The sequence below is a fragment of the Spodoptera frugiperda genome, chromosome 12, assembly GCF_023101765.2.
Source record: "Spodoptera frugiperda isolate SF20-4 chromosome 12, AGI-APGP_CSIRO_Sfru_2.0, whole genome shotgun sequence".
Classification (NCBI taxonomy): Eukaryota; Metazoa; Arthropoda; class Insecta; order Lepidoptera; family Noctuidae; genus Spodoptera; species Spodoptera frugiperda.
This window is the reverse complement of record NC_064223.1, coordinates 11,692,759-11,715,089: the sequence shown is the minus strand read 5'-3', so window position 1 is coordinate 11,715,089 and position 22,331 is coordinate 11,692,759. Positions and strand designations below refer to the sequence as shown.

At 37.3% G+C, this 22,331-nt stretch overlaps 2 protein-coding genes across 5 annotated transcripts in view; one reads left to right on the top strand and one right to left on the bottom strand.

The window, feature by feature from the left end:
• LOC118262938 (adenylyl cyclase 78C) overlaps positions 1 to 22,331 on the top strand; it is a 139,142-nt gene that overhangs the window by 100,347 nt on the left and 16,464 nt on the right. For 3 of the 4 annotated variants that reach the window (XM_050697594.1, XM_050697595.1, XM_035574635.2), the window contains exons 4-7: positions 14,264 to 14,374; positions 14,874 to 14,934; positions 21,548 to 21,624; positions 21,874 to 21,966. In XM_050697594.1, the coding sequence (XP_050553551.1) occupies positions 14,264 to 14,374; positions 14,874 to 14,934; positions 21,548 to 21,624; positions 21,874 to 21,966 (342 nt within the window). Of the gene's footprint in view, positions 1 to 14,263; positions 14,375 to 14,873; positions 14,935 to 14,999; positions 16,128 to 16,244; positions 16,297 to 21,547; positions 21,625 to 21,873; positions 21,967 to 22,331 lie in introns of those variants that run through there. The other variant, XM_050697596.1, reaches the window with a different exon arrangement.
• On the bottom strand, positions 16,311 to 21,498 carry LOC118281557 (uncharacterized). Its single transcript, XM_050697604.1, has one exon. The coding sequence runs from the start codon at positions 21,002 to 21,004 to the stop codon at positions 19,931 to 19,933; it is 1,074 nt and encodes a 357-aa protein (XP_050553561.1). The 5' UTR covers positions 21,005 to 21,498; the 3' UTR covers positions 16,311 to 19,930.

The following is a 22,331-nucleotide window of genomic DNA, read 5'->3' as shown; positions in this document are numbered from 1 at the left end:
GCATGATCCAGAGGTCGCACGCTTATCATTTTACAAATAACACCAATTATAGCACGTTTTACACTACATATGATATTTGTGGCAAAGTAAGAAATAATTAACAGTACCAAGTATTTAATTTCCCGGTACTTGACGAGTAAGTTTCGAAATATCCTTTTCCGAGCGAATGGCGATGGCAGCGGCGTTGACATCGGCCCTGGCAAGTATAACTCCGTGTTTGATCCAGACAAACTTGTAACCAATTTCCTTGGCGATGTCTCTGACTTGACGAAATAACTTTTTATTCAGCAGTGTTAAGTGTTCATTCAAATATATTTTCTGTGAGGGACCTTGTATTTTTATTTGCTCAGATGTAATTCCTTTGTTGAGGCGTGCAGCTGAGATGAAGTTATCCCGAATAATTTGACTGGAAAGTTTTACTATAACGTTCTTCGGCCGTGAGTTATTTGGGTTGGACTGGGGTACACGGTGGATGGTGATCACATCACGGGGAGATATAGGTTGTTTTAGAACGGTAGCGATGTTTTCAATGATAGTCATTAAATTTTCTCCGCGTTTTTCAGGTAAGTTACTTATTTCAAGATTGCAGTTACGAGCTCTTTGTTCCATGGATTCCAGTTTCGCTTCCAGGTCGGCAATCCGTGGTTCATTTGATTGGATGTTTTGTTCTATAATCTGAACACGTTTGTTGATTGCCTTTGTACTTTCTTCGAGGGCATCATATTTATCGCTAATGTATTGAATAGATTTCTTCACACACTCGAATTCCCCAAGCGTTCCGCTTACACCCTGTATAATAAATCTAGTTTATTTTCTTTTTTCTTAAAACTATATAGGCCCAACAGTTTCGGAAATAAATGGCTGTGACATACGGACGGACGGACAGACAGACATGACGAATCTATAAGGGTTCCGTTTTTGCCATTTGGCTACGGAACCCTAAAAATGGATTCATCTAGGATTTTTTCCTACGTGTATGATAAGTGTAAAGAACAATTTACTCAATGCATTATCCTATCATTACACAATAATGATTCTTGATGCATGCACAACAACAACTTAAATAACTTCATCTAAATCTAAGTCCTATGTATGACGAATAGAGTTGATAATCCCGTGGTCTATTATAGTCGGTGGTGTGGCCTGGTTTATTAAACGAAGGGTCAACACGGCGCGTTCTATTTGCTGGGCGACTTAATAAGGGATCGCCTGAGTCTGCACTAGCGACATTTCTATACTCTTTGTATACGTGACCATATTGCTTTTTTAAGGGGGAAAAATCATCCAATGACTTCTATTAATGGAACAAGCCCGCCACAACCTCCCCTGCCGCTGCAACTCCTGTAAACCAGGATCTACAGTAGATACAACCATGAAAACACCGGAACATTGAAGTCCGGCGCGTCCCAGGGACATGAATGTCTTGGATCGAAATGAATCAGAAGATTAAAATGATCCAATGACTTCTCCCGCCTTGGGCGAGGCGAGAGGGAGTGTCAGACTCTTACTGACTAAAAACCATCCCGTTCCTACTCCTGCTTTTCGAGTCGGGCCCCGGTAAACCCGCTAGGTAGTCCGCAGCTCCGGAGTGACCATATTGCTACGGGGCCAAAGTAAAAACATGTTTACCCATGTGTGTTAACAGGTGGAGATACATGGTAATATCTAAGAAGTTGGCAATAAATTGTTATCGTTTTTTTAGTCCAGATCCTTTCCTATTACGATATTGACTCGTCACGCATGTAGACGAGTCAACTACCTACGTTAAACTTACTGCACGTTACTCGTATTGAACACAATTTAACCGACTTAACTCTAGAGAAGGCCTTCTAAATAAGATTATCTTTCCAAAAAATAAATTAATCCCTACAGCTTTACGTCTAAATCAATCTGCCGTCGAAACAACAAACAAAATCGGCGAAACACCTAAATTATTCCCAACCTAATTACAGCCTACCTTTCCGAAATTGTTCATTGAATTTACAAGAATCGTTTTTGAATAAACAAACAAAGTTTTAATCGGATTACCATCGCCAACGATTACGGCCATTAAAGGGATTCGCTAAACAAATCTCTATTCTTTGCTGGGCAAGAGAGGATTAGTGACGTCATCAGCTATGTCCGAACGTCACAACTTTTGACTTTTAATAGACCTTTGGTTATGTAACGGTACAAAGAATACTAACGAGATGTAAGCCACGGTGTCGAATGCCAATGGTCACAGTTTTATAACCGCATTCTGAAGTCCTTTAGCTTATACAACTTACGTACAATTTCTAATTTAGCCTTTTATTAGACATTAACAAGGGTTTTATTCCTATACTTGTAGGTCAAAATAATAATGGTAGTTAAAAAGACAACATAGTTCGTGCATATTGATTGCTATCTTAACTACTATTTAAATATCAGTTAAATGTTTTGGCGTTAAGCACCAACCATGAGTACCAGTGACAAACTTTGAATACCTAACCCTTGGCGGCACAAAAGCTTAAGAGTAATGTTGCGTTTTTAAATAGGTGTAGCTATTACATGAAAGGCCATATGCAAAATCACTGACATTTAACAGCAAAATATCGAAAGGTATATACCGCCTGTTTTTTTTTTTTATCACATGCCATTTTTTTCTGAGAATTAGGTATTATTCGAACATTCCATTTTTCAATAAAAACATTTGGAGTGATAAAAACTGTATAAAAAAATTCATTTGACGAAAACTGAATCAGATTCTGAAAGACAAAGATTTTTTTAATAGCTAATGACGTTTCGTAAGCTTCGTCAAAACATCTGCGATTGTCTGTGATTATAGGTAGACAGTAGGTGTAGCTACCTCTGGGGTTGTTGACAACTTAGTACAAATAGGTCAAGTGTATCGGGTCCCTACTGATTAGCATGAGTGAGTGAATAGTTGCTGAACGGGTCTCCCAGCTATGTATCGATTTCTTGTTATATCGATATCAGTGATTAGCCTTTACCTTGAAATAGTGCAAAGATTTGTGTAATACAAAGTTTGGTTGTTGATTTTGTAGTTTATAAAATCGTTAGTTAACTTATGACACAAATAATTTTCTTTTAATTACATTTTGACAAACCTACGTTTATTTCCTTTTATAGTTTGAAATGCCAAACACTGAACATAATCAGTTGTTGCATACAATTTATCCTTCCGGCTATTATTCGGACGATTGCACGAAATCCTTGGTTTCACATCTCTTTAAAATCGTAGTTAATAATAATAATTCCTATCTAGATACGATATCGAAAGACTTAGCTCGAAACGTCACTTCTACTCAAATATGGCGATTATTCAAAAACTAACAACAGGATGGCTAGTCCAAATAATCTGTGTCTGACCAATAGCTATACGGGAAAAACATGCGTGATGCGTGACAATAGATTGTAAGTATTCGGTAGACGTCAGTCACGTAGTTACATACTACTGGGACGTACCGAGTCCCTAGTAACCAAGTTTTCCTTACCATTTTAGGAGCTACAGCGATAAACGTAATGAGCTCATCCATTCACGTTCCTCACAAAAACCGATTATATTATGAGTAACGACTAATGTTTGTAATAATTTTGTTTACCTATATTTTTATTATTATTATATTATTGTCCTATATTGCTAAGTAATCTTCTTATCTGTCCAAGTATTTGCAAATATTATTTTCATATGTAGCATAGCAGGTTGTTATGTTACATCTTCTTAAAATATAGTAAAACTAACTTCTGCCAGCGGCGTAAAACCCCAGTCAGCTCATACCTTGTCTGTATACCAAATTTCATCAAAATCCGTTCAGTAGTTTCAGCGTGATTAACGTATAGATATGGAAACATCTAAAGAAAGTAACTTTCACATTTAGTTAGTGGGGTTCTTCTGGTCGATGATGATTGTTGACGATGTCAATGATGATGACGATGACAATGTTGACAAACGCTTTCATTATGCTTATAAAAAATATTGAAACGTGTCAGAAGGGTTCGTTCTAAAAAAGAAATAGTCTAATGCGTGCCTACTTTTTGCGTGAGCTAGTTACAAAGTTTACCTAGGTAGCATAATAGTTCTCCCATAGGAGATAGATTACACTACGATGGTAAATTATATTTTAACACGAATATTAAACTCATAGACCGGTATCTATGTACTTTTTTATACATATAATGGTGTAGTTAGTGGCCTTCAAAAGTTGCCTAATTTTTTAGGGCAGAATAAAACAAAAGACGCATGCGATACGGATTCTTAGCTCATTAAAAGCACCTGGGTCTCCAGACATCATTACATAATTGAACTTATACATATTTATAAATTTCATCACTGTGTGGGAGAGCCATGCTTCTGCTTTCATGAAACAACGCTTGCCTTGTGTGTGACTGAGGTTACCGGAGACCCAATTAACTCCCCTTCCCTGTCTGCACGATGCTCGATTCCCCAACAATCCTTAAATTCCTAACCCCAATCGGCCGGCAACGCACTTGTAACGCCTCTGCTGTTTCGAGTGTCTCATGTGCAGCGGCAATTGCTTACCATCAGGTGATCCGTCTGCTCGTTTACCAAATTATACCACAAAAAAAACTATTTATGAGAAAAACAACAAACATGATGAATGTTTGTTGTACTAACTTTTGCGTTTACCAAAAAACCTAGTAAATAAACATATCTATTAATATGGGAAAGAATTTGTTTTTTTAACCGAAAATTTTTCCTTCCATTACGTAAATATTGTAATAATAGTGGTATATTATTATAAATCTATACCCATTTAGACATGTTTGCTTCCAAGCGCCTATAAATAACAGTAAAGCGTCCTCGATTCGCGTTATCTTTGCCGCAAACTGGGACTCTATGAGTAAGTTTTTTCTTATATAGTGTGTAAACAAATGGACAATTATTTATGTATTAACTTTTCAATTGCTGGTACGCCTGTGTAGTCAAGAAAGTTAGTCTTTATCACTGTTCACCGTCCTATCTTGAGGCACAAAATCATTGTTTCAAAATGCACCATGTTGCTGGGTTCAAGCCATATAATTTTTTAAATAATCAAGCGGATCTATTTTCCAATGTAACTTATATACACTCCACTTAAGTTACCTATCAGACTGGGAAGAAACTCCGAAATTAACTTATAGGTTGTGGTTAGATTGTTCATAAAAACGTACAATCATTTTAGATCTTGAAAAAAAAGTCATGTTGAAAAGAAATATTTAGACACATCTTCGTTCTTTCTTTAAGTAAATCAATACCGTAACCAATCAGTACTAAAAAAGGAATATTAATAAAAGAAAAAAGATCTTAAAATACCAAAAAAATTACGTCCTAATCTAAAAATAACGGGCAATCGGATTTCAAGTAAGACTTGCTTGCTCAAATTGGGTCTTATAGACCTGAATACTCAATGCTGAAGTATTATTCGGAGCCTGGTTGAACCAATCAAATGCTCGAAGCTCAATAACGGGCCCATATCGGCCTTAATATAAAACCTTCGATGAAATAGATGATGTAAGCATTGACCGATATTTTACCCGATGTCAAGTATTCTGCATTTTAATCGCGACCTTCTGGTATTCTTACATAAATCACGGTTAGTATCGAAGGGATAGAGGGACAGAAAGTCATATTTTCTATATAGTTATATTTTATTAGCCTTTTTGTAATACAGAACAAACCTATTACCTAGCGCTTGATGATTTCTTAATCTTTCTTGGAATTGTCCTAATATCGCTTGTTTTTACAACAAATATTAAACCAAGTATCCATTCCAATTTGATCTTTTTAAAATGTTTAATTGATACATTTTACTAATGGAAATTGAACCATTTTTTTTTTAACGTTGATAAGTCTGCATTTGGCCACCAACCCGCTTACTGCCAGGACGGTGAAGCGAAGATGTGGCCGAAGATGAAGACACGAACTTAAAAAGTACTTATTACAGTACATTATTTAAAATCTTGATCTATACTTGATCTGCACCCAATCTAATCCAAATCAACTTAGTAGTTTTCTAGTAAAATCATAACAAACTATCAACAAACACATTCTTAATATGAAGTAGTCGCTTGAAATATGACAGTATGTTATACTCGTACGTATGTCGTTTGCGTTCTGCTCCCTTCCTTCCACAGGTTACATATATGTAAGTAAGTATGTATGTAGGTTTGTATGTAGCTACGTTTTCACAAAACTAATAACACATAGCTTTTGTTCTTTCTACGTATTGTTTGCACGAAGGGGAACGTCGTTATAGGAATGGATTATGGAGCTACGGAGAACCATCTTGTATGGGACGCGAACTGGGAAAAGTGTATATTGAACTGTTTTTATTGTAGTTAGAACAGTTATAATATACGTATAATATACGCTTTGCTATTGTTTGAAGATATTTTTATTAATTAATTATTATTTACCTTCAATTAATATTTTAAGGACTGCCTCGTTGGCCGAGTGGTTGCAAGTGCGACTGCCGGGCAAGGGGTCTCGGGTTCGATTCCCGGGTCGGGCGAAGTATTACTGGGCTTTTTTCGGTTTTTCGAAAATTTCTCAGTAGTAGCACGGAGTCTGGAAATGTGCCCGGTATATGGCAATAGGCTCACCACCTATTACATGGGACTTACAACATAAATTGTGAAAAGTGGGTGTACACAGTGGCATTACGTGTCATAATGTGCACCTCTGCCTACCCCTTCGGGGATTAAAGGCGTGACGATATGTATGTATGTATGTAATATTTTAAGGGCCTGTTTCACAATGTCTGGATAGCCGATTTTGAATTAAGAACGTAATTTGTATGAACTTACTATCGTACAAGTTTATCGGGTATATATGCTGGTGGTGAAACAGGCGCTAAGTAAGTGTTCTAACAAACGTTTACCTGATGACAGTGATGCGATTGAAACTCTAGAAACAGAGACTAAGTAAACAAGTACTTTTTGTGTTTAGTTAATTCTTATTTTTAAGACTATACTAAGAGTATACTCACCAATTACAGCAAACACGTATTCCCAAGAAGTTCTCAAAGCGAACATAAAAGGAAAAATAGAAATACTCCTTTTTAGCGCTCTCTCTATTGTGACTGTCTTTTCTTTTTCTTAAAACACTACATACAAACATACATATACAAGAGAGAGACAGTTCTCCTCACCTCTATACTCCATGGTGTATGGGAATTTAACCTTGACAGAGTCATGTTTTTTATTGATATTGATTCCACTATAAAAATATGCGTTGTTTGTCTGCCATTTTAGTTATGGCCGATAGTAGATAATTTATCATGCTTGTTTGCTCCCAAAAGATTGAGTAGAGAGGTGTGTAAAAAGCTATCTTTGTTCGTGTTCATGTAAGGAGTTATTTTCAAGACTAATTCTTTCAACCAAGTTGTTTTTTTCATTGATATGATTTGCATATTCTTACAGACTATTTTTCATAGGGGCTGAACACCATGGCAGCACAACCAGCCAACGCTAGGGCATCCGAGTGAAATATAGACCTTATTAATTAGTATGTTATCGGCTTACTCACGTAACTATTTGATAAGCAACTCGACTATTTTCAAGCCATGCTAGAGGCTCATACGAATAAACAGCATTCCGAGACACACGACGCAACTGTCTCGCTGCTACTGATGCTGCTGCTGTCAGTAGCCGATAGCATAATAAATATTATTGGTATTTCTCATGAAAAAATCTTATAATAAAATTATAGCACTTATTTTTCTTAAAATTATAATTTATCCTTGTTACATCCTTTACACAGTAGAATTTAGAATTAAGATTAGCAGTAGACTTCCTGACTCCCTGTGTGCTGTTTACTGCAATAGTACCGACGAAGCACTTAAATAGCGTGTTATGTTGTATCCAATAAATTACTGAACACTTTCCATTCTTCTTAAGGTTTGATAACAGTTTGTTAAAGGTCGACAATAATGTTAACACCTCCCATAAGGCAATCTTTCTAAATATTGTATTTTTTTGGAAACAATATTAAAAGAAAACCTTAATACGTATTTACCAAAGTCTAAAGTGCATTGTAGTCATTGTAAGCGATGATTTATTGAACAATTTAAACAGTGCAGCTGTCGCCACGGCCTCGGTCGAGGCATTAAATAGTCATCAAGCTATATTGTAGCAGCACCGCTACTAATGCGCTACGGAAATAGATTCCTTGCCGTTAATGTATTATTGGTATGTATTTAGAACTTCTTACATAGTAGTGATACATGTGTGTTGACTAGAAGACGTACATTGATGATGACATGACCGCTTAATTATGAATCCCAAAAGTTTAAAAAAGCATTTTAAAAAGCGTTGCGGGTGCGTTTATAAACACATTCACATACAAATGCATTGCATAAATGCATGCAACATTCAAACCCAAAACCCAAAACAAAAATTTGTGCATCATAAAAAGAGTGGTACCGAGCAAGTATTGAACACCGCACCAACCGTGCAGTCAGATAGAAGACAAATCCTCAAACACGGCCATTAAAATTTAAAAAATAATAAAAAGAAAAACGAACATCAAAAAATCCTTTTAACTTACTAATGCCTCTGTAATCAGCAATTACGGGAAATCGTTCGTTACATTTAAGAAGCCATGTTTATCCTTCCAAAATTAGAACGCGGAGATAAAAAGGTATAAATAAAAAGTTTATAGCCGAACTCATTCGTCAATCAATTGGATTCTATAAAGTCGACTCGAGATCGATCGGAGCTATTCGGAATTATTCGTATCAAAAGACTTGAGTTTGAGGGGGTTTGCAAATACTAAAAATACTCCCTTAGAACCAATTATTTTGTTACGAACAATTCTTTGTTGAATTTGCTTGACAGAAATTGAATGCTTTTACATTCTGTCCAACTTTTACATTTCAATGTAAAGGAAACTTATTATGTACAGAAATGTTTGTTGCTAATGACATACCTCCCTATACCTATATAAGGTGTTCGAAATACTTATTCTATTCTGACCATTCTGATAAAAATATTCATCATCAATAATTTATATTTACTATTGTAATCTACAAACAACACTACCTCCCGTGAAAGCCGTGACTGATACATTTGGAACATCTTTTATATCATGTATATAAAAAATTGTGGCCACGGTAGTTAAAAATGTGACGAGGGCTGTCTCATAACGAGAAAGTGATACGAGGTTTTTCTACTGTAACTTTTTCAAAAAAGGATATTATTTATCTAGTTCTTTCCAGAGCTGTTCACAAGAAGGCCTACCACTAAGTTAAATTATATCGTTCAGTCTTGGGACATCCCTGTATATTAATTCTATAGGTACTTATTATGACGATGGCTAATAATAAAAAAAGATAATGACGTAAAATCACATCTCTAATGACTGTAACCCAATCATAAACATATCTGCAATTCTACCTATAACTTTATAGCCTAAAATCAAAATCATCTTTTTATTCTATACTCATATTTACAGTCTATTTCAATAAATTTGTGGATGTAACTTTATTATTTTATTCACAGCACAAATCGATCCGTCTCGAAGGACCAAAAATGGTCCTGAATAATTTTATTTATTATTATTCCTTTTTAAGATGAACGCGAAGACTTTTGGGCTTTGTTATTAAATCTAGGCGAATATTTTTATAAACGTCGGCGACGTCTGAGCGCTGTATTAGATTTAATGGCTTTTAAAGATACAATATTGGAAGTTATGATTACTTAGTTTTTATCCAAGAGGTTTTTAAGTGAGCCGCATTTTATTCACATTACTACTACATTTGCAAGACTTTTTCTTGGAGACAGTTCTTATTCGTCCTTCTTTAAAACGAATTATTCTTAATAAAAGTTTTTGTAAAACAAAACGACTACTTTCTTTTATATCTCAAAATGAAATTTATTTGAGATGTTAATTAAATTTAACTCAATTCTCAAGTACTTTTTCCTTGAATTATGTAGTCCTCGCAAAGTTTCATTCTGTGAAATATTAGGAACCCTTTTCTTAATGCTAATTTTCGTTTCAATGTCTAGACTTTGCTCCATAGCTCGTAATTTATTAAGTGATTTAAGTAATTCTCTACTATCATACCTACAGTAAGTAGCCACTATAAACACATCATGTTATTATTGATAAATTTTATTACATGACAAATAGAGTGAACGAATGCGTACATAGGCATTAATGTTTTCTCTTAAATGCCAGTCGTTATTTCAAAGAAATCTTTGGTTCAGATCATAGTTCTGTAGAATTTAGCGTCATCGACTTCATTCAACACAAAGGATTAAATCCCACATTATTTAAGTTATTTACTCGATTATACTTATATTTAAGCTACGTTATTACAGTAGGCACAAACAACTTAATCTCGGAGCATTATATCTCTCGTCCGGACTCCCCCTTTCAAAAAGTAGCCACACTATCTAACTTTATCGAGCACTCGAAACTAAACATAGCCCATGTGTGATAATCTCTATTATCTTTTTGGTAACAATGGGTATATCATTTTATTGAATGTTTACCTTCACACCTTACAACCTCACTTCTGATGAAACAACGAAATATAAACACGAAAGATATCATAATACATTAATTGCGTAAAACCAGCTGAGTGCTCGTGTCTCATAAGGCTAATAAGAGGCTTTGTCGGCGCCTTAGGACCATTATTCACTTAGAAACTCCCCTTAGGACCGCCCAAAAAAGCTACCCTTGAACCATAATTATGCTCGGTCAAGTTTACGAACCAATTAAGTCTGCTTTTTATATTAAAGAGATGATACTACGTCGTAAAGATTTTCATAGGTCAGAACACAATTATGTGTCAATGTGTGATCAACCGAGCAAATAACGGCGACGGTTAAAAAGTCTTGTTTACTTAGGTACTTATTTCAAATGTTCCTAAGAAAACATTTAATAAAAACTAAACATTTCCTTTTTAGAACTCAGTAACACTAAAATAAAATTATCAAATCAACAATAGCTTGTTACTAGCGTAAAAAATAAAGTATCTTCCATAAAAGACAATTTTAAATGTCAACAAACATGGGTCTCATATACATTTGAATGCACACCAACTAACTTCAAATCAGACTCCCAAGTAAAAACTAGTTAGAAGTTCGCATGTGAGCCGACTGTTTATGACAAGTAAAGTTGAGACCTACTGCCTAGCACTTAGTTTACATATTTGATTGGCAAATTCAAATTATGATTACGTAGACCCAAAGGACCAAGTGTTCAAAGAGTGTGATCTAATTACGTCATCGTGTTTTGAATTCATTTCACATGAAATGTTTAATGTTTACCCAATTTTGGAAATCATTGGTTCCTTCTGTTTATATTCGATTATTAATTTCGTAGCTCAAAGATTCTGTGAAGACTAACACGTGCGTTAGGTACTGTCTGTTTTTTAAATTTCTGGTCCTTTGAACCTCAGTATTCAAATACATAATATGATGTAAAGCTATTATGTTTTCATACAAACATGTTTAATAGTAGGCTTTATGATACATCCTACTTTATCTATGTCATAAAAAGTCAAATAAAGGGCTCTATCGCTCTAGCGCATACCCAACCAAATGAATGTAACGAAACCATAGCGCGATTAAACTCCGTTCGGGCAAAAGATGATGAATTAAAACTGTCTAAAACTAAATATCTATCTCCGTTAGAGCCGTTATTTTCGCAAATGTTTTATTATATTGATATTATTTTTTTCTCCAGAGACATTTGAGGATAACTTAAACTATTCCTTACTAACTTAAAATTTTCTTCCGAAAACCAATTATATCCTTAGGAATTGTTTTCGGAACAACATCTGGGTTGAGTAACCATTAAATGACTCTGAGTATTGAGGCTTTGAAGTAGGTATTCAATTATATCTCAATATTTCTTACAAGCATTAATAAATAAATAAAGACTATAAAAATTCATCCATTACAAATATGAAACCACACATCAAACTCAAGTTAAGATTCCACGACCGAAGAATTCTAAGAAAAAAACGCAAAAACAGAAATGTTTGCCAAAATTTTCATAATCATTCCTTATGTTTATTTCCAATAACGTGGTTTGTATACTTTATGTTAAAGAAATTCAGGTGAAACGAAATTTTCGCCGGCGGCGCTGACTCTTCGACAAACATGAAACCAATCTTCGGCGGATTGGGGATAAATATTCAGAGCAGGATGCTCCGGTCAGCTTAAAGCTAAAAGGAAATTTTCACTTCACTTTGGGAACGGAAAGTATTATTCCGATCTGAAATTCTGGATAGATTTTTAGTATTAATATTTCTGATTTTGATTGCAAAAACAGTTCTTTCCTTTTTTTAAATATTTGAATAAGATTGCTGTTGTAGCTTTTACAGATAGTTGCTCCTTTTTCCAGACTGCTATTCTAGATTACCTCGTTGGTCATAATTGTTCGATGTCTCGGGTACGATTCCCGCGTCGGGCAAAGTATTACTGGGCATTTTTCAGTTTTTCGAAAATTTCTCAGTAGTATCACGGAGTCTGGAATTGTGTATATGGCAATAGGCTCACCCCCTATTACATGAGACTTAACACAGCCCTTCGAGAATAAAAGGCGTGATGTTGCATAGATCTATGTAGTCAACGGAACAATTTACATGTCAATGTACGAATGTCAAAATAGAAAGTATAAGATATCACTTTAATAAAAAGAATCTGAAAAACCAATAACACACAAAGAATGAAGACTATGTTTCGCTTAACATAACCTTCAATCCGTGCATGGCCTTACGTACGAAATTGGAGGTAAGCACGTCTAAGGCATTTCCATATTACATGCCATGTCACCATCTGAAGCTATACCACAAAAAATATGACTCATAAAAATTCCCCCGCACATTTCATTTATTAGTGGGGGGGGGGGTGTATACCATAAAAATCGCAGTACCTACGTTACTTAGATAACAATGTATCAGGTGGGTGATAAGCCTTCGACAACACTAATGCGTTTACACATGGAAGCCATTAGTGGGAGCGTTTGAAGTCATCGCGACGTTGTTTTGACGGGTGGACAATTGGTATGAACTACGCATTTGTCTATAAGTCGATATGATAGTTTGCTGTGTTTTATTTACGTATGTTACGATTGTTCTGCGTGCGTAGTAGACTCTTGGCCACCACCACCTTCAGCAACCATTTCTCAACTAAAAGTTACTATTTATTTTTTCCAATCACTTCTCCTGTTTTGATCGAGGGGAGAGGGAGTGTCAGACTCTTACTGACTAAAAACCACCCCGTTCCTACTCCAGGTTTTCGAGCCTCCTGGTAAACCCGCTAGGTAGTCCGCAGCTCCGGATTCGCAGCTTCAGCCATACTGGAGCCTATCTATGGTGGTCTGATGGCTCTTTGAGGCAGCTAAATTCCACTTAAGTTTTTTGACATTATGTGTAAAAAATCTTACAGAAAGACTCGTTTCGAAAAGATGAAGGGAACTAAAAAGGTGACCCGTGTGGCCCTATGCCCCCTATTTCATAAAAAATAAAAATACTACCCTGATGTCCCTTATCACACGTGGGCACGACACCAGACATATAATACAAATACACAATAACTAAATATAAGACTTAAGGTACAAAGGTGGTATTACGACAGCTTAGTGGCAGATAACACTTATAATAATACATTTCTTATGTCTATAAACGTATTGTATACAATAATATGACGAAAATTCTACAAAAACAGGTGAAGATTGTTTACGAGTATACCTCGGCAAAAAATATAAGTGTCTCGAGATTTTGTAAATAACAAATAATATATGAACTGGTTTCGTTGACTCGGTAAGATGACTTTTGCATATATTACGTTAAAGTCAGCATACTCTACTTTTCTTAAAAAAAAACGATGCGCCACACTATGATACACGTTGCTAAACATCTTTATTGTTATTATAACTATCGTGAGACATACTAAATCAACTTAAAATCACCGTTTACTCACGTACATTAAAGGAGCAAAACTCTGCTATTTTCGAGTCATAGAGGGACTTTTATCATGAGCAGCGTGCGCAGACGTAATCTTTATTTTTTATTGTAACTTACGTGAGACATACCAAATTAATTATTATGTTATCGGCTTACGTACTGTTTTGACGAGGAACTCGACTAGTTTCAAGCCATGCTAGAGGCTCATATTCATGAACAGCATTTCGCGACACACGACGCGGCGATTGTATATATAGACTAGTTGAGTTCCTCGTCAAAACACTACGTGAATAAGCCGATAACATAATAATTAATCTTTATTTTTGTTCAAAAAACCTATAAAAGTAATGTTGTTCCAGTGCCTAAGCTGCGTGGACCATGTGCGGCCTGCCGAGCTGTCCAGCACACCGGGGCCTGAGGGGGAGCGGCTGCCGGGCGATGGGGCTAGCTGCTCCGCTCCTGATGACCAGGTATACTCCTACCTGTGTTATGTACTTTCTGTATAATTCAACCTCTATTAATATATCTTAATTTAGGGTTTTGTGCTTAGAAGAGAAAAAAATAAATCTTTAAATTTGATTGTACTCATGATTACAAATAACTTTCCTAAATAAATTATATAAATTATTCAAGGATTTTTTTTTTGTAAACACATTTGTTTTATTTTTATCACAATAACAAAACAACAAAATTTCGCACACGCGTGCCTTTGCATGATCAGCTGTTAGCAGCGAGGCGCCCGCGCCAGCGTTATCGGAAGACTAGTAAATATTTTGGAACTACGACCGCATGCTAAAGAAAATTAAAAAAATACTGCAGATAGTGACTAATACAAAGTTGTGATTATAACTAATGAACATAACACGTGTTAAAACTAAATTACGTTGTTTTATTATAACCCCTAGTTGTAGCTCGTGTTGTGTTGTTCATAATAATACGAAATATTCAATAATCCATTATCTGTGACAGCGCCGTATCAGCGATGACGGAGCTTCCACGCACAGCATTAATCCATTCCAGGAGGACCCGGGTGAGTGACCTTTTATTTATTACTGGGTCTTTCTCTCTTTTTCTCTTTCAATTCACTTTATTTTTGTTTAAGTCTAAACCTGATATAAATTAAGCTACTAGTTTCCTTTTGGATCTACTAGTATTCTTTTTGGATTGACAATGGTAGTATGTGGGTATTATATAATAATAATTTAAAGTTTGTGCGCTACTTGAGTGTTATTTAAAAAAAGTTAGTTTTTGGGCCCAAAGAATCAATCACTCAGATCTTGACAAGCCCCATGCATGTCACGAAACGAAAAACGAATTCTTTTTCTTAAATGAAGTTTATGTTAGAACATTAAGTTCTATTCTAAAATATCGGGAAGAATTAGGTCTACCCGCTATTTTAGCAAAAAGAACTAGAACTTAAAGTTTAAGATTCCAGTCCACTATCTAAATGAAAATCTGTTGAACAACAATCACAGAACTATAACAGGCTAATTTGATTCCCATAACAAGTACAAGAACTAACTCCCTAGCTTCAAACTTCATAATAATTGTGTTATTAAACTTTACGGGACCCGCAATTGTTTGAGACTAATCGGATTCGAGTCGTGGACAGAACTAATTGTGCCGCTACACCAAACATTGTTATCCGTAGCAGTCTACGCGGCTACGAAACTGCTACGCCGTAGACTTGCTACGAGGAGTTTGTAAATTGATGTTTACATGTATGATTTTGTAGATAACATAGTAGCTTTTAGATATTGATAGTTAATAGTTTATTTACTGATAATGGTTCATTAGTGTCTTGTTCCTAAAGCGATGCAACTTGGGTCACTTAAATGATGTTTGGATGAACGCTAAGCGCTAACCTGTAAATTACCTATATATGAGATAGATAGATAAAACATTTATTCAGTACAAACATTAACAGACACAAAGAAATTGACAGACACAAAAAAAATATATAATAAAAAATAAGTGGGTACACAATACAATTTACAGTACGGTAGGAGCAACACAAAGGAAAAGGAGAAAAAAATAAAAAATTAACGGCGCGGTTCAGTGTGTCTCTCAGTTTGCACCGAATGGGAGTCCAGCTCAGCATGTGTCAGGTATGATACCTGACGCTGGTATTCTGCTGGATCCCTGCGATGACGTACGGACGTCGAGCAGACCGAACAGTGAATATTATCTAGGCGTAATTAGTGCTGTGTGTGGTGAAATAAGGTAAGTGTTAATGAAAAGTGTTTTGTGTTCTGTGTGTGTTATGTTTAAATATCAACTATTTAGGGTGATTAACAATGTGTTGTTACACCACTTACATATATTTTTTTTTCCTTTCAGACCCCGACTACAAGTGAACCGGAATTCGGCGATGAAACCACCATCACGGCAGGTACCTGTTATCCCTATATTATGGACGTGTTTGAGATCGTCATACCAAGTTCTTTTTGTGAATCAATTAGGAATTTTCGAAGGTGTATTCTAAAAGTACCAAGAGTTTTGATATTTCTTATTGGCGGGGGAATATTGTTCCAACATTTAGTAGCTGCGTACCTAAAACTGCCTCTGAAGGCCGCAGTACTGTGCGGTTCCGTGGAAAGTTGCTGTGAGCATTGTCTTACTGAGCGTTGTCTGTTACTACCAATCCAGCTGAGTTTATTGTACAAGTAGGACGGTTCTTTGTACTTTATAACTCCGAAGAGTAGGCAAGCCAAGTGCAACTTGCGGCGTGATTTCATCTTAAGGATGGAGTGTTGGTTGATAAAGGGAGTGACGTGACTTCTTGGTGGTATTTTGAAGCAGAATCTGGCGCAGGCGTTTTGCACTCTCTGGATCAGGCGTTCCGTTCGTGCTAGCAATCGTGGACCATAAACTGTATCAGCATAGCTAAGATTAGAAAGCACAAGTGACTCAACCAGCCGCACACGCAGTTCCTCCGACAAATAAGGCCTTATTTTATAAAGGACCTTAAGCCGGTAGAAACACGTGCGCACCGACCCCGCCACATGCGCCTCATACCTCAACTCTGCATCCATGGTCAGACCCAAATTACGTGCTTCATTAACTCGGTCAACCGACTCACCCATCAGGACAACGTTTAATGTTGACGGCAAGACACTTATTTGACATTTTGTTCCAAATAACATGTATTTAGTTTTAGTAGGGTTAAGTACCAAGCCGTTGTCCTCTGCCCAATTTGCTATCCTGTTAAGATCTTCGTTCAGGTCTCTCAGAGCGTTTAGATGTTCACTAGGATCAAACGAGATATAAACTTGCACATCATCAGCATAAATGTGATACCTACATCGTTTTAGCGAGTTTATGATGTCAGCACAATATAAAATGAAGATCAGGGGGCCCAGTATTGAGCCCTGCGGAACTCCTCTATTGACGGGGGTTAGTGATGAGGTCAAGGTTGACCCATTGCTCAGTCGTACCTCAACACGTTGCTGCCGATTGCTCAGATAGCTCCGAAACCATTTTATAGCATTGTCGTCACATCCGTAATACTTAAGCTTACAGAGAAGCAACTCAATATTTATGCAGTCAAAAGCACGTGAAAAATCTAGCAAAACCAGAATTGTGCACATGCCCCTGTCCTGCGCAGACAAGATGTTATCCGTCACATCCAGCAAAGCGGTCGAAGTACCACGTTGCTTGCGGAATCCTGACTGCAGCTCCGGAAGTATATTGTTTTCCTCCAAATACCGCGACAACTGCTGACAGATTGCTTTTTCAGCAATTTTGGATAAACATGGTAATATGCTTATGGGCCTGAGATCTTTGAGTTCAGTAGGGTTGGCTATTTTTGGGAGGGGTCTAACACTTGCAATTTTCCAGATGTCTGGGAACGTTGCAGAGACAATCGACGCATTAATAATATCTGTGATGACTTCTATTGTATGTGGAAATGTCAATGTAAGCATGTCAAGTGTTATCCCGTCACAACCTTCTGCATTCGATTTCAATTGAACAAATGATCGCAAAACTTGATCGGTAGTCACCGGATGCAGTGAGAAACTCGCATCACTAAAGCGGTGAGATTCAAAAAAGGTACATACGGTTACGTTAGAATTTGGATTACCAGGAACATTCAAAAAATTAGAATTTATTTGATCGGGGTCTCTAAAGTGACTTGGAAGGTCATTAAATGGTTTAGGTGGTAATACGGTACTTTTCAAATTTTTCCATAATGTTTTAGGTTCGTTAATTTTGTTATTTATGTTTAATTTAAAATATGCAACTTTTTCATAAAATAAGGAACTGGACACAAGTGATTTTAATTGTTTATAATATACCTTCTTTGATTCCGACTTTGTTGTACGATACTTGGCGAGGGCCTCATTACGCAAACGCATCATGTACTTTATTGTATCTGTTATCCATGGCCATGAGTGATCTTTAATCAAGCAAGTCTTGACTGGGGCATGCTTATCGAAGACAGACACAATATTCCGGTTCAGTGCGTCAACCATGTCATTTACATTTGGCAAATCACGAACAATTTGCCAGTCTAAATGCGCCAGATCGTCATAAAAAAATTCCCTATTTATTTTTTTAATTGGTCTGTAGGCCACCGTGTGAGGTTTGTACTTAATACGTTTTATGTTAAGTTTGCATATCACTAGTGAGTGACCATGTATTACACCGAACGGTTCAACACAGACAGATGTGTTGTTGATGTTAGTGCAAACAAGGTCGATCAGCGTTTGACTATGATCCGTGAAATGGGTGGGGGTGTCAACTAATTGCTTAAGGCTCAGACTATTTAAAAATTGACATACTCTCCGAGCTTGGCAACCAGTGTTCAACATATCAACATTAAAATCGCCAAGTAGTACGTAGTGGTCACATTTAGCTAGTGAACTGATGGTGTCGGTAATGGCATCTAGGAAGAGGTCCAGACCGGAGCGAGGGGGACGATACGCTGTGCCTATAGCGAGTTTGACTCCATTCAAAGAAAGGGTAATCCACATTTGTTCGATAGACTCGTATCTAGGGTCAGTTGGTGTAGAACAGGCGCGCACAGTCAGACCGCGCTTGAGGTAAAAACCCACACCACCGCCACGACCTCCACGCACAGTCAAAGGTCGCGGCGTGTGACGCAGACGGTAGCCCGGCACGGTGGGCGCGCGACCCTCCTCCCCCGGCCGTAACCAGGTCTCATTGACTGCGACTATATCAAATGAGTGACTTACCACTGATGCTACAAAATCATCGTGCTTCGTACCGAGGGAACCCACGTTTAACAAACCAATTTTTAAATATTTATCGGGCATACATAATATAATGTTTTATAATTGCAAAAACAAAACTCCGATGCCGACAAAATAGATCAACGCCTTTACAGTCAATAGGGACCAACAAAATGATAATATAAACCTTAATCCTACGTAACAATTGTAAACGGGTGCTGTAAATAACAATAAATTTAAATAAATAATATTTCCTTAGGAATAAAATTAAAACGAATAAATAATAATAATATGCGAATTTGAGTAAAATAAAATTGTAAAAATAGGAAATTACGAATAATGTAAATATTATGAATTTGAAAATCATTTCATTTGTGAGTTTAAAATCATTTGTGTTACTTATTGTAGTAAAAGGGTAAATAGTTTTCATATAAATAAGAAGTATATAGTTATATAAGTAAGTTTGTTTAATGTATAATGATGGGTAGGAAACCATAACTGCATTTTTGTGTGTGTGTGATGCGTGTAAGCTATAGATGCACCAGTAATATTCCCTGCTCACAAATCCAAATCCAGACCAGTGTTGCTGAGAGCAAAACAAAATCAGGTGTATAACAACACAACCAAGAGGACTCCCATTCGTTAGTGCAGGAAATGCGCACCATTCGTTCTCAATAGTTATTAAGCGGTAAGACAAGCTTGAAAGACAAGAATGCAAAAGACGAATAGAATTGAGTAATACAAATAAACACGAAGACAAATATAACAATAATAAAAAGACAGTAGGAATTGTTGTATGAGTTGAGCACACTTTAAGCCGCAAACTGTTCTTTAGCCAAAAATTTTGGCAACATCTTCTTCACGTCTAATACGTTCCACCCTCAAACCATCATCCTTACGAGCTAAAATTTTTCCGTCCCTTGTCCACACGTGCTTCCAGTTATGCAAGCTCCCTGCCTGGCGGGCGCGATAGAATAGCTGGCGATTGGCCCGCGTGAGGCGTTCGTTGATGTAAACACGGTGCGGCGGCCCAGGCATATCAAGTGCATCTGTACTCAGGCCACGGCGCACTCGGGCCGCACGCAGTAGCGAGTCGCGGGTTGCGCGCCTTGCCAGGCGCACCGATATACTCCGCGGCCGTTGCGTAGCGGGGTCAGCAGGATTAGTGGTATCCGAGGCAGCAACCCGGTTGCGGTGCGTAGCTCCCACTCGCTCGGCATGGACGAGGTCCCTCTCGTCTAATGCGATGCCGAGTTTTACACCTATAACTTTTACGAGGTGAAGGGTGCTCTCGTCTTTACACTCGGGGATACCTGTGATCTCAATATCGTTGAGCAACAACTCCTGATCACGCTCGTTAAGCTGGCACTTCAATTCAGCGATAGTGTTATCGACGTGGTCGTTGTGTGTCGGCAAGATTTTCTGCTCGTGTTTTATCTCGAGAGCTTCTACTCGCGCCTCAATCGTGTCCATACGCTCACATGAGGTATTTAGGGCGTCTTTCAGCTGCGCCATTTCTGTTCGCAATTTAAGGAATTCCTTGTGCATGAGGCGAAACTCTGCACGAAGTTCCTCCTTGAACAGCCGAAGCTCATCAGCCAAGTCCGGGGAGAAGTTTATAGTGGCATCCAGCGTGGTACAATTTAACTGGCTGGTGTCCATCAACTCCTCAGGGCTCTGCTGCTTTGGAAGGACAGAATTTCCCATACCTCTAACGGGCGTCTCCGCCCCATTGTCCCTAACCTGGTTCCTCCGGCAATCCGGACAACACCAAGCTGGCGCAATACAACCCTGTGCAGGCAGACCGACGCAAGCTCGATGGTGTAAGCGACCGCACTTGCTGCATGTAGCGGCATCTATCGGCGACATGTATTTCTCGCAACCACCACACTTAGATGCAGGCATGATGTTAATGTGTCTTAATGCAGGAAGCAATCGATACAAATTCCGTGGAGTATCGAAAGATGGCGCTTTTCACAACTTTGTGTGCGGTTATGGTTAGATGGGAGTCTTACGGTTGACTAACACCATGTATCGACACTGGGGTAAACAGAGTATTATGCGCACTTTGGTATCACTTCAGCAGTTTGTTTAGGAGAATGTGCACCGATAAATGTTTATATTTTTATGTTTAGGGTAGATATAAAATAGTTTTAAGTTTAGTTGTAAATAGTTTTAAGTTTTTTATATAATACACTGCACTAGAACACTAATAACGTTTTATGTGATGTACTAGGTTAAGCTTTAACTTTTCATAATACACTTCTTCTTATTGTATACGTTTTTTAATTTATTTGATAGTAAACAATAGCAACAAGCATAGGCTAACTTGGCGTCCGTGACGTCACTCCCACACTCAAAGTGCACGTTTACGTATATGTTTGTTGTCTAACTACAATTATGTTTCTTTACGTACATATGTGATGTGTTAACTTGTTATGTTCGCAGTGGAAACAGAAGGCATGCTCAGAGCACCTCGCTACTACCGCGGGATCTACTGTCCCTCAATCACAAATAGTTTTAAGGTAAGCACAATAGTTTTACTTCAAAATTCTGCTTTTTTGACCCCTCAAAAAAGCAGAACAGAAAGGACAACCTTCCAATGACTTCTCCCGCCTTGAATGAGACGAGAGGGAGTGTCAGAAGCTTACTAGCTAAAAACCACCCCGTTCCTTCTCCTGCTTTTTGAGCTGGAGCCCCGGTAAACCCGCTAGGTAGTCCGCAGCTCCGGTCAAAATTCTGCTTGGTTTTCATATGGTTAAATTTTGTTGCAGAATAAAGCAGTAGAGTTATCGTACCAAAGATATTCGCGGAGGCAGCGACAGAAGTCACTTATTATGGTGAACGTTGTCGATTTAGCTCTTAAGGTGAGCAAAAAACTTGCAATTGTACTTTTTTATTATATTTAATTATAACGTTGCCCCACACTAGGATTGCCTTGTCTTCTGTATCGTGGGCGCATTTACAAACATACAAGTTCACGTGCACATGACACCTAGACCCGAAACATCATTTTGTGGATCACACAAAGAGTTGCCACGACAAAGGAAAAATCAAAGTGGGGCAATGTTTACAAAAAAAAACGTTCATAAAAATTATTATTTAAAACGTATCAACAGCGTCTTTACTATAAGAACTGATTCTACCTACCCCCTTTATATTCTAAGAAAACCCCTTTCAAAGCAGAACAATAAAATCGTTATTATAATTTAATTTTCTCCTAATGCATTAT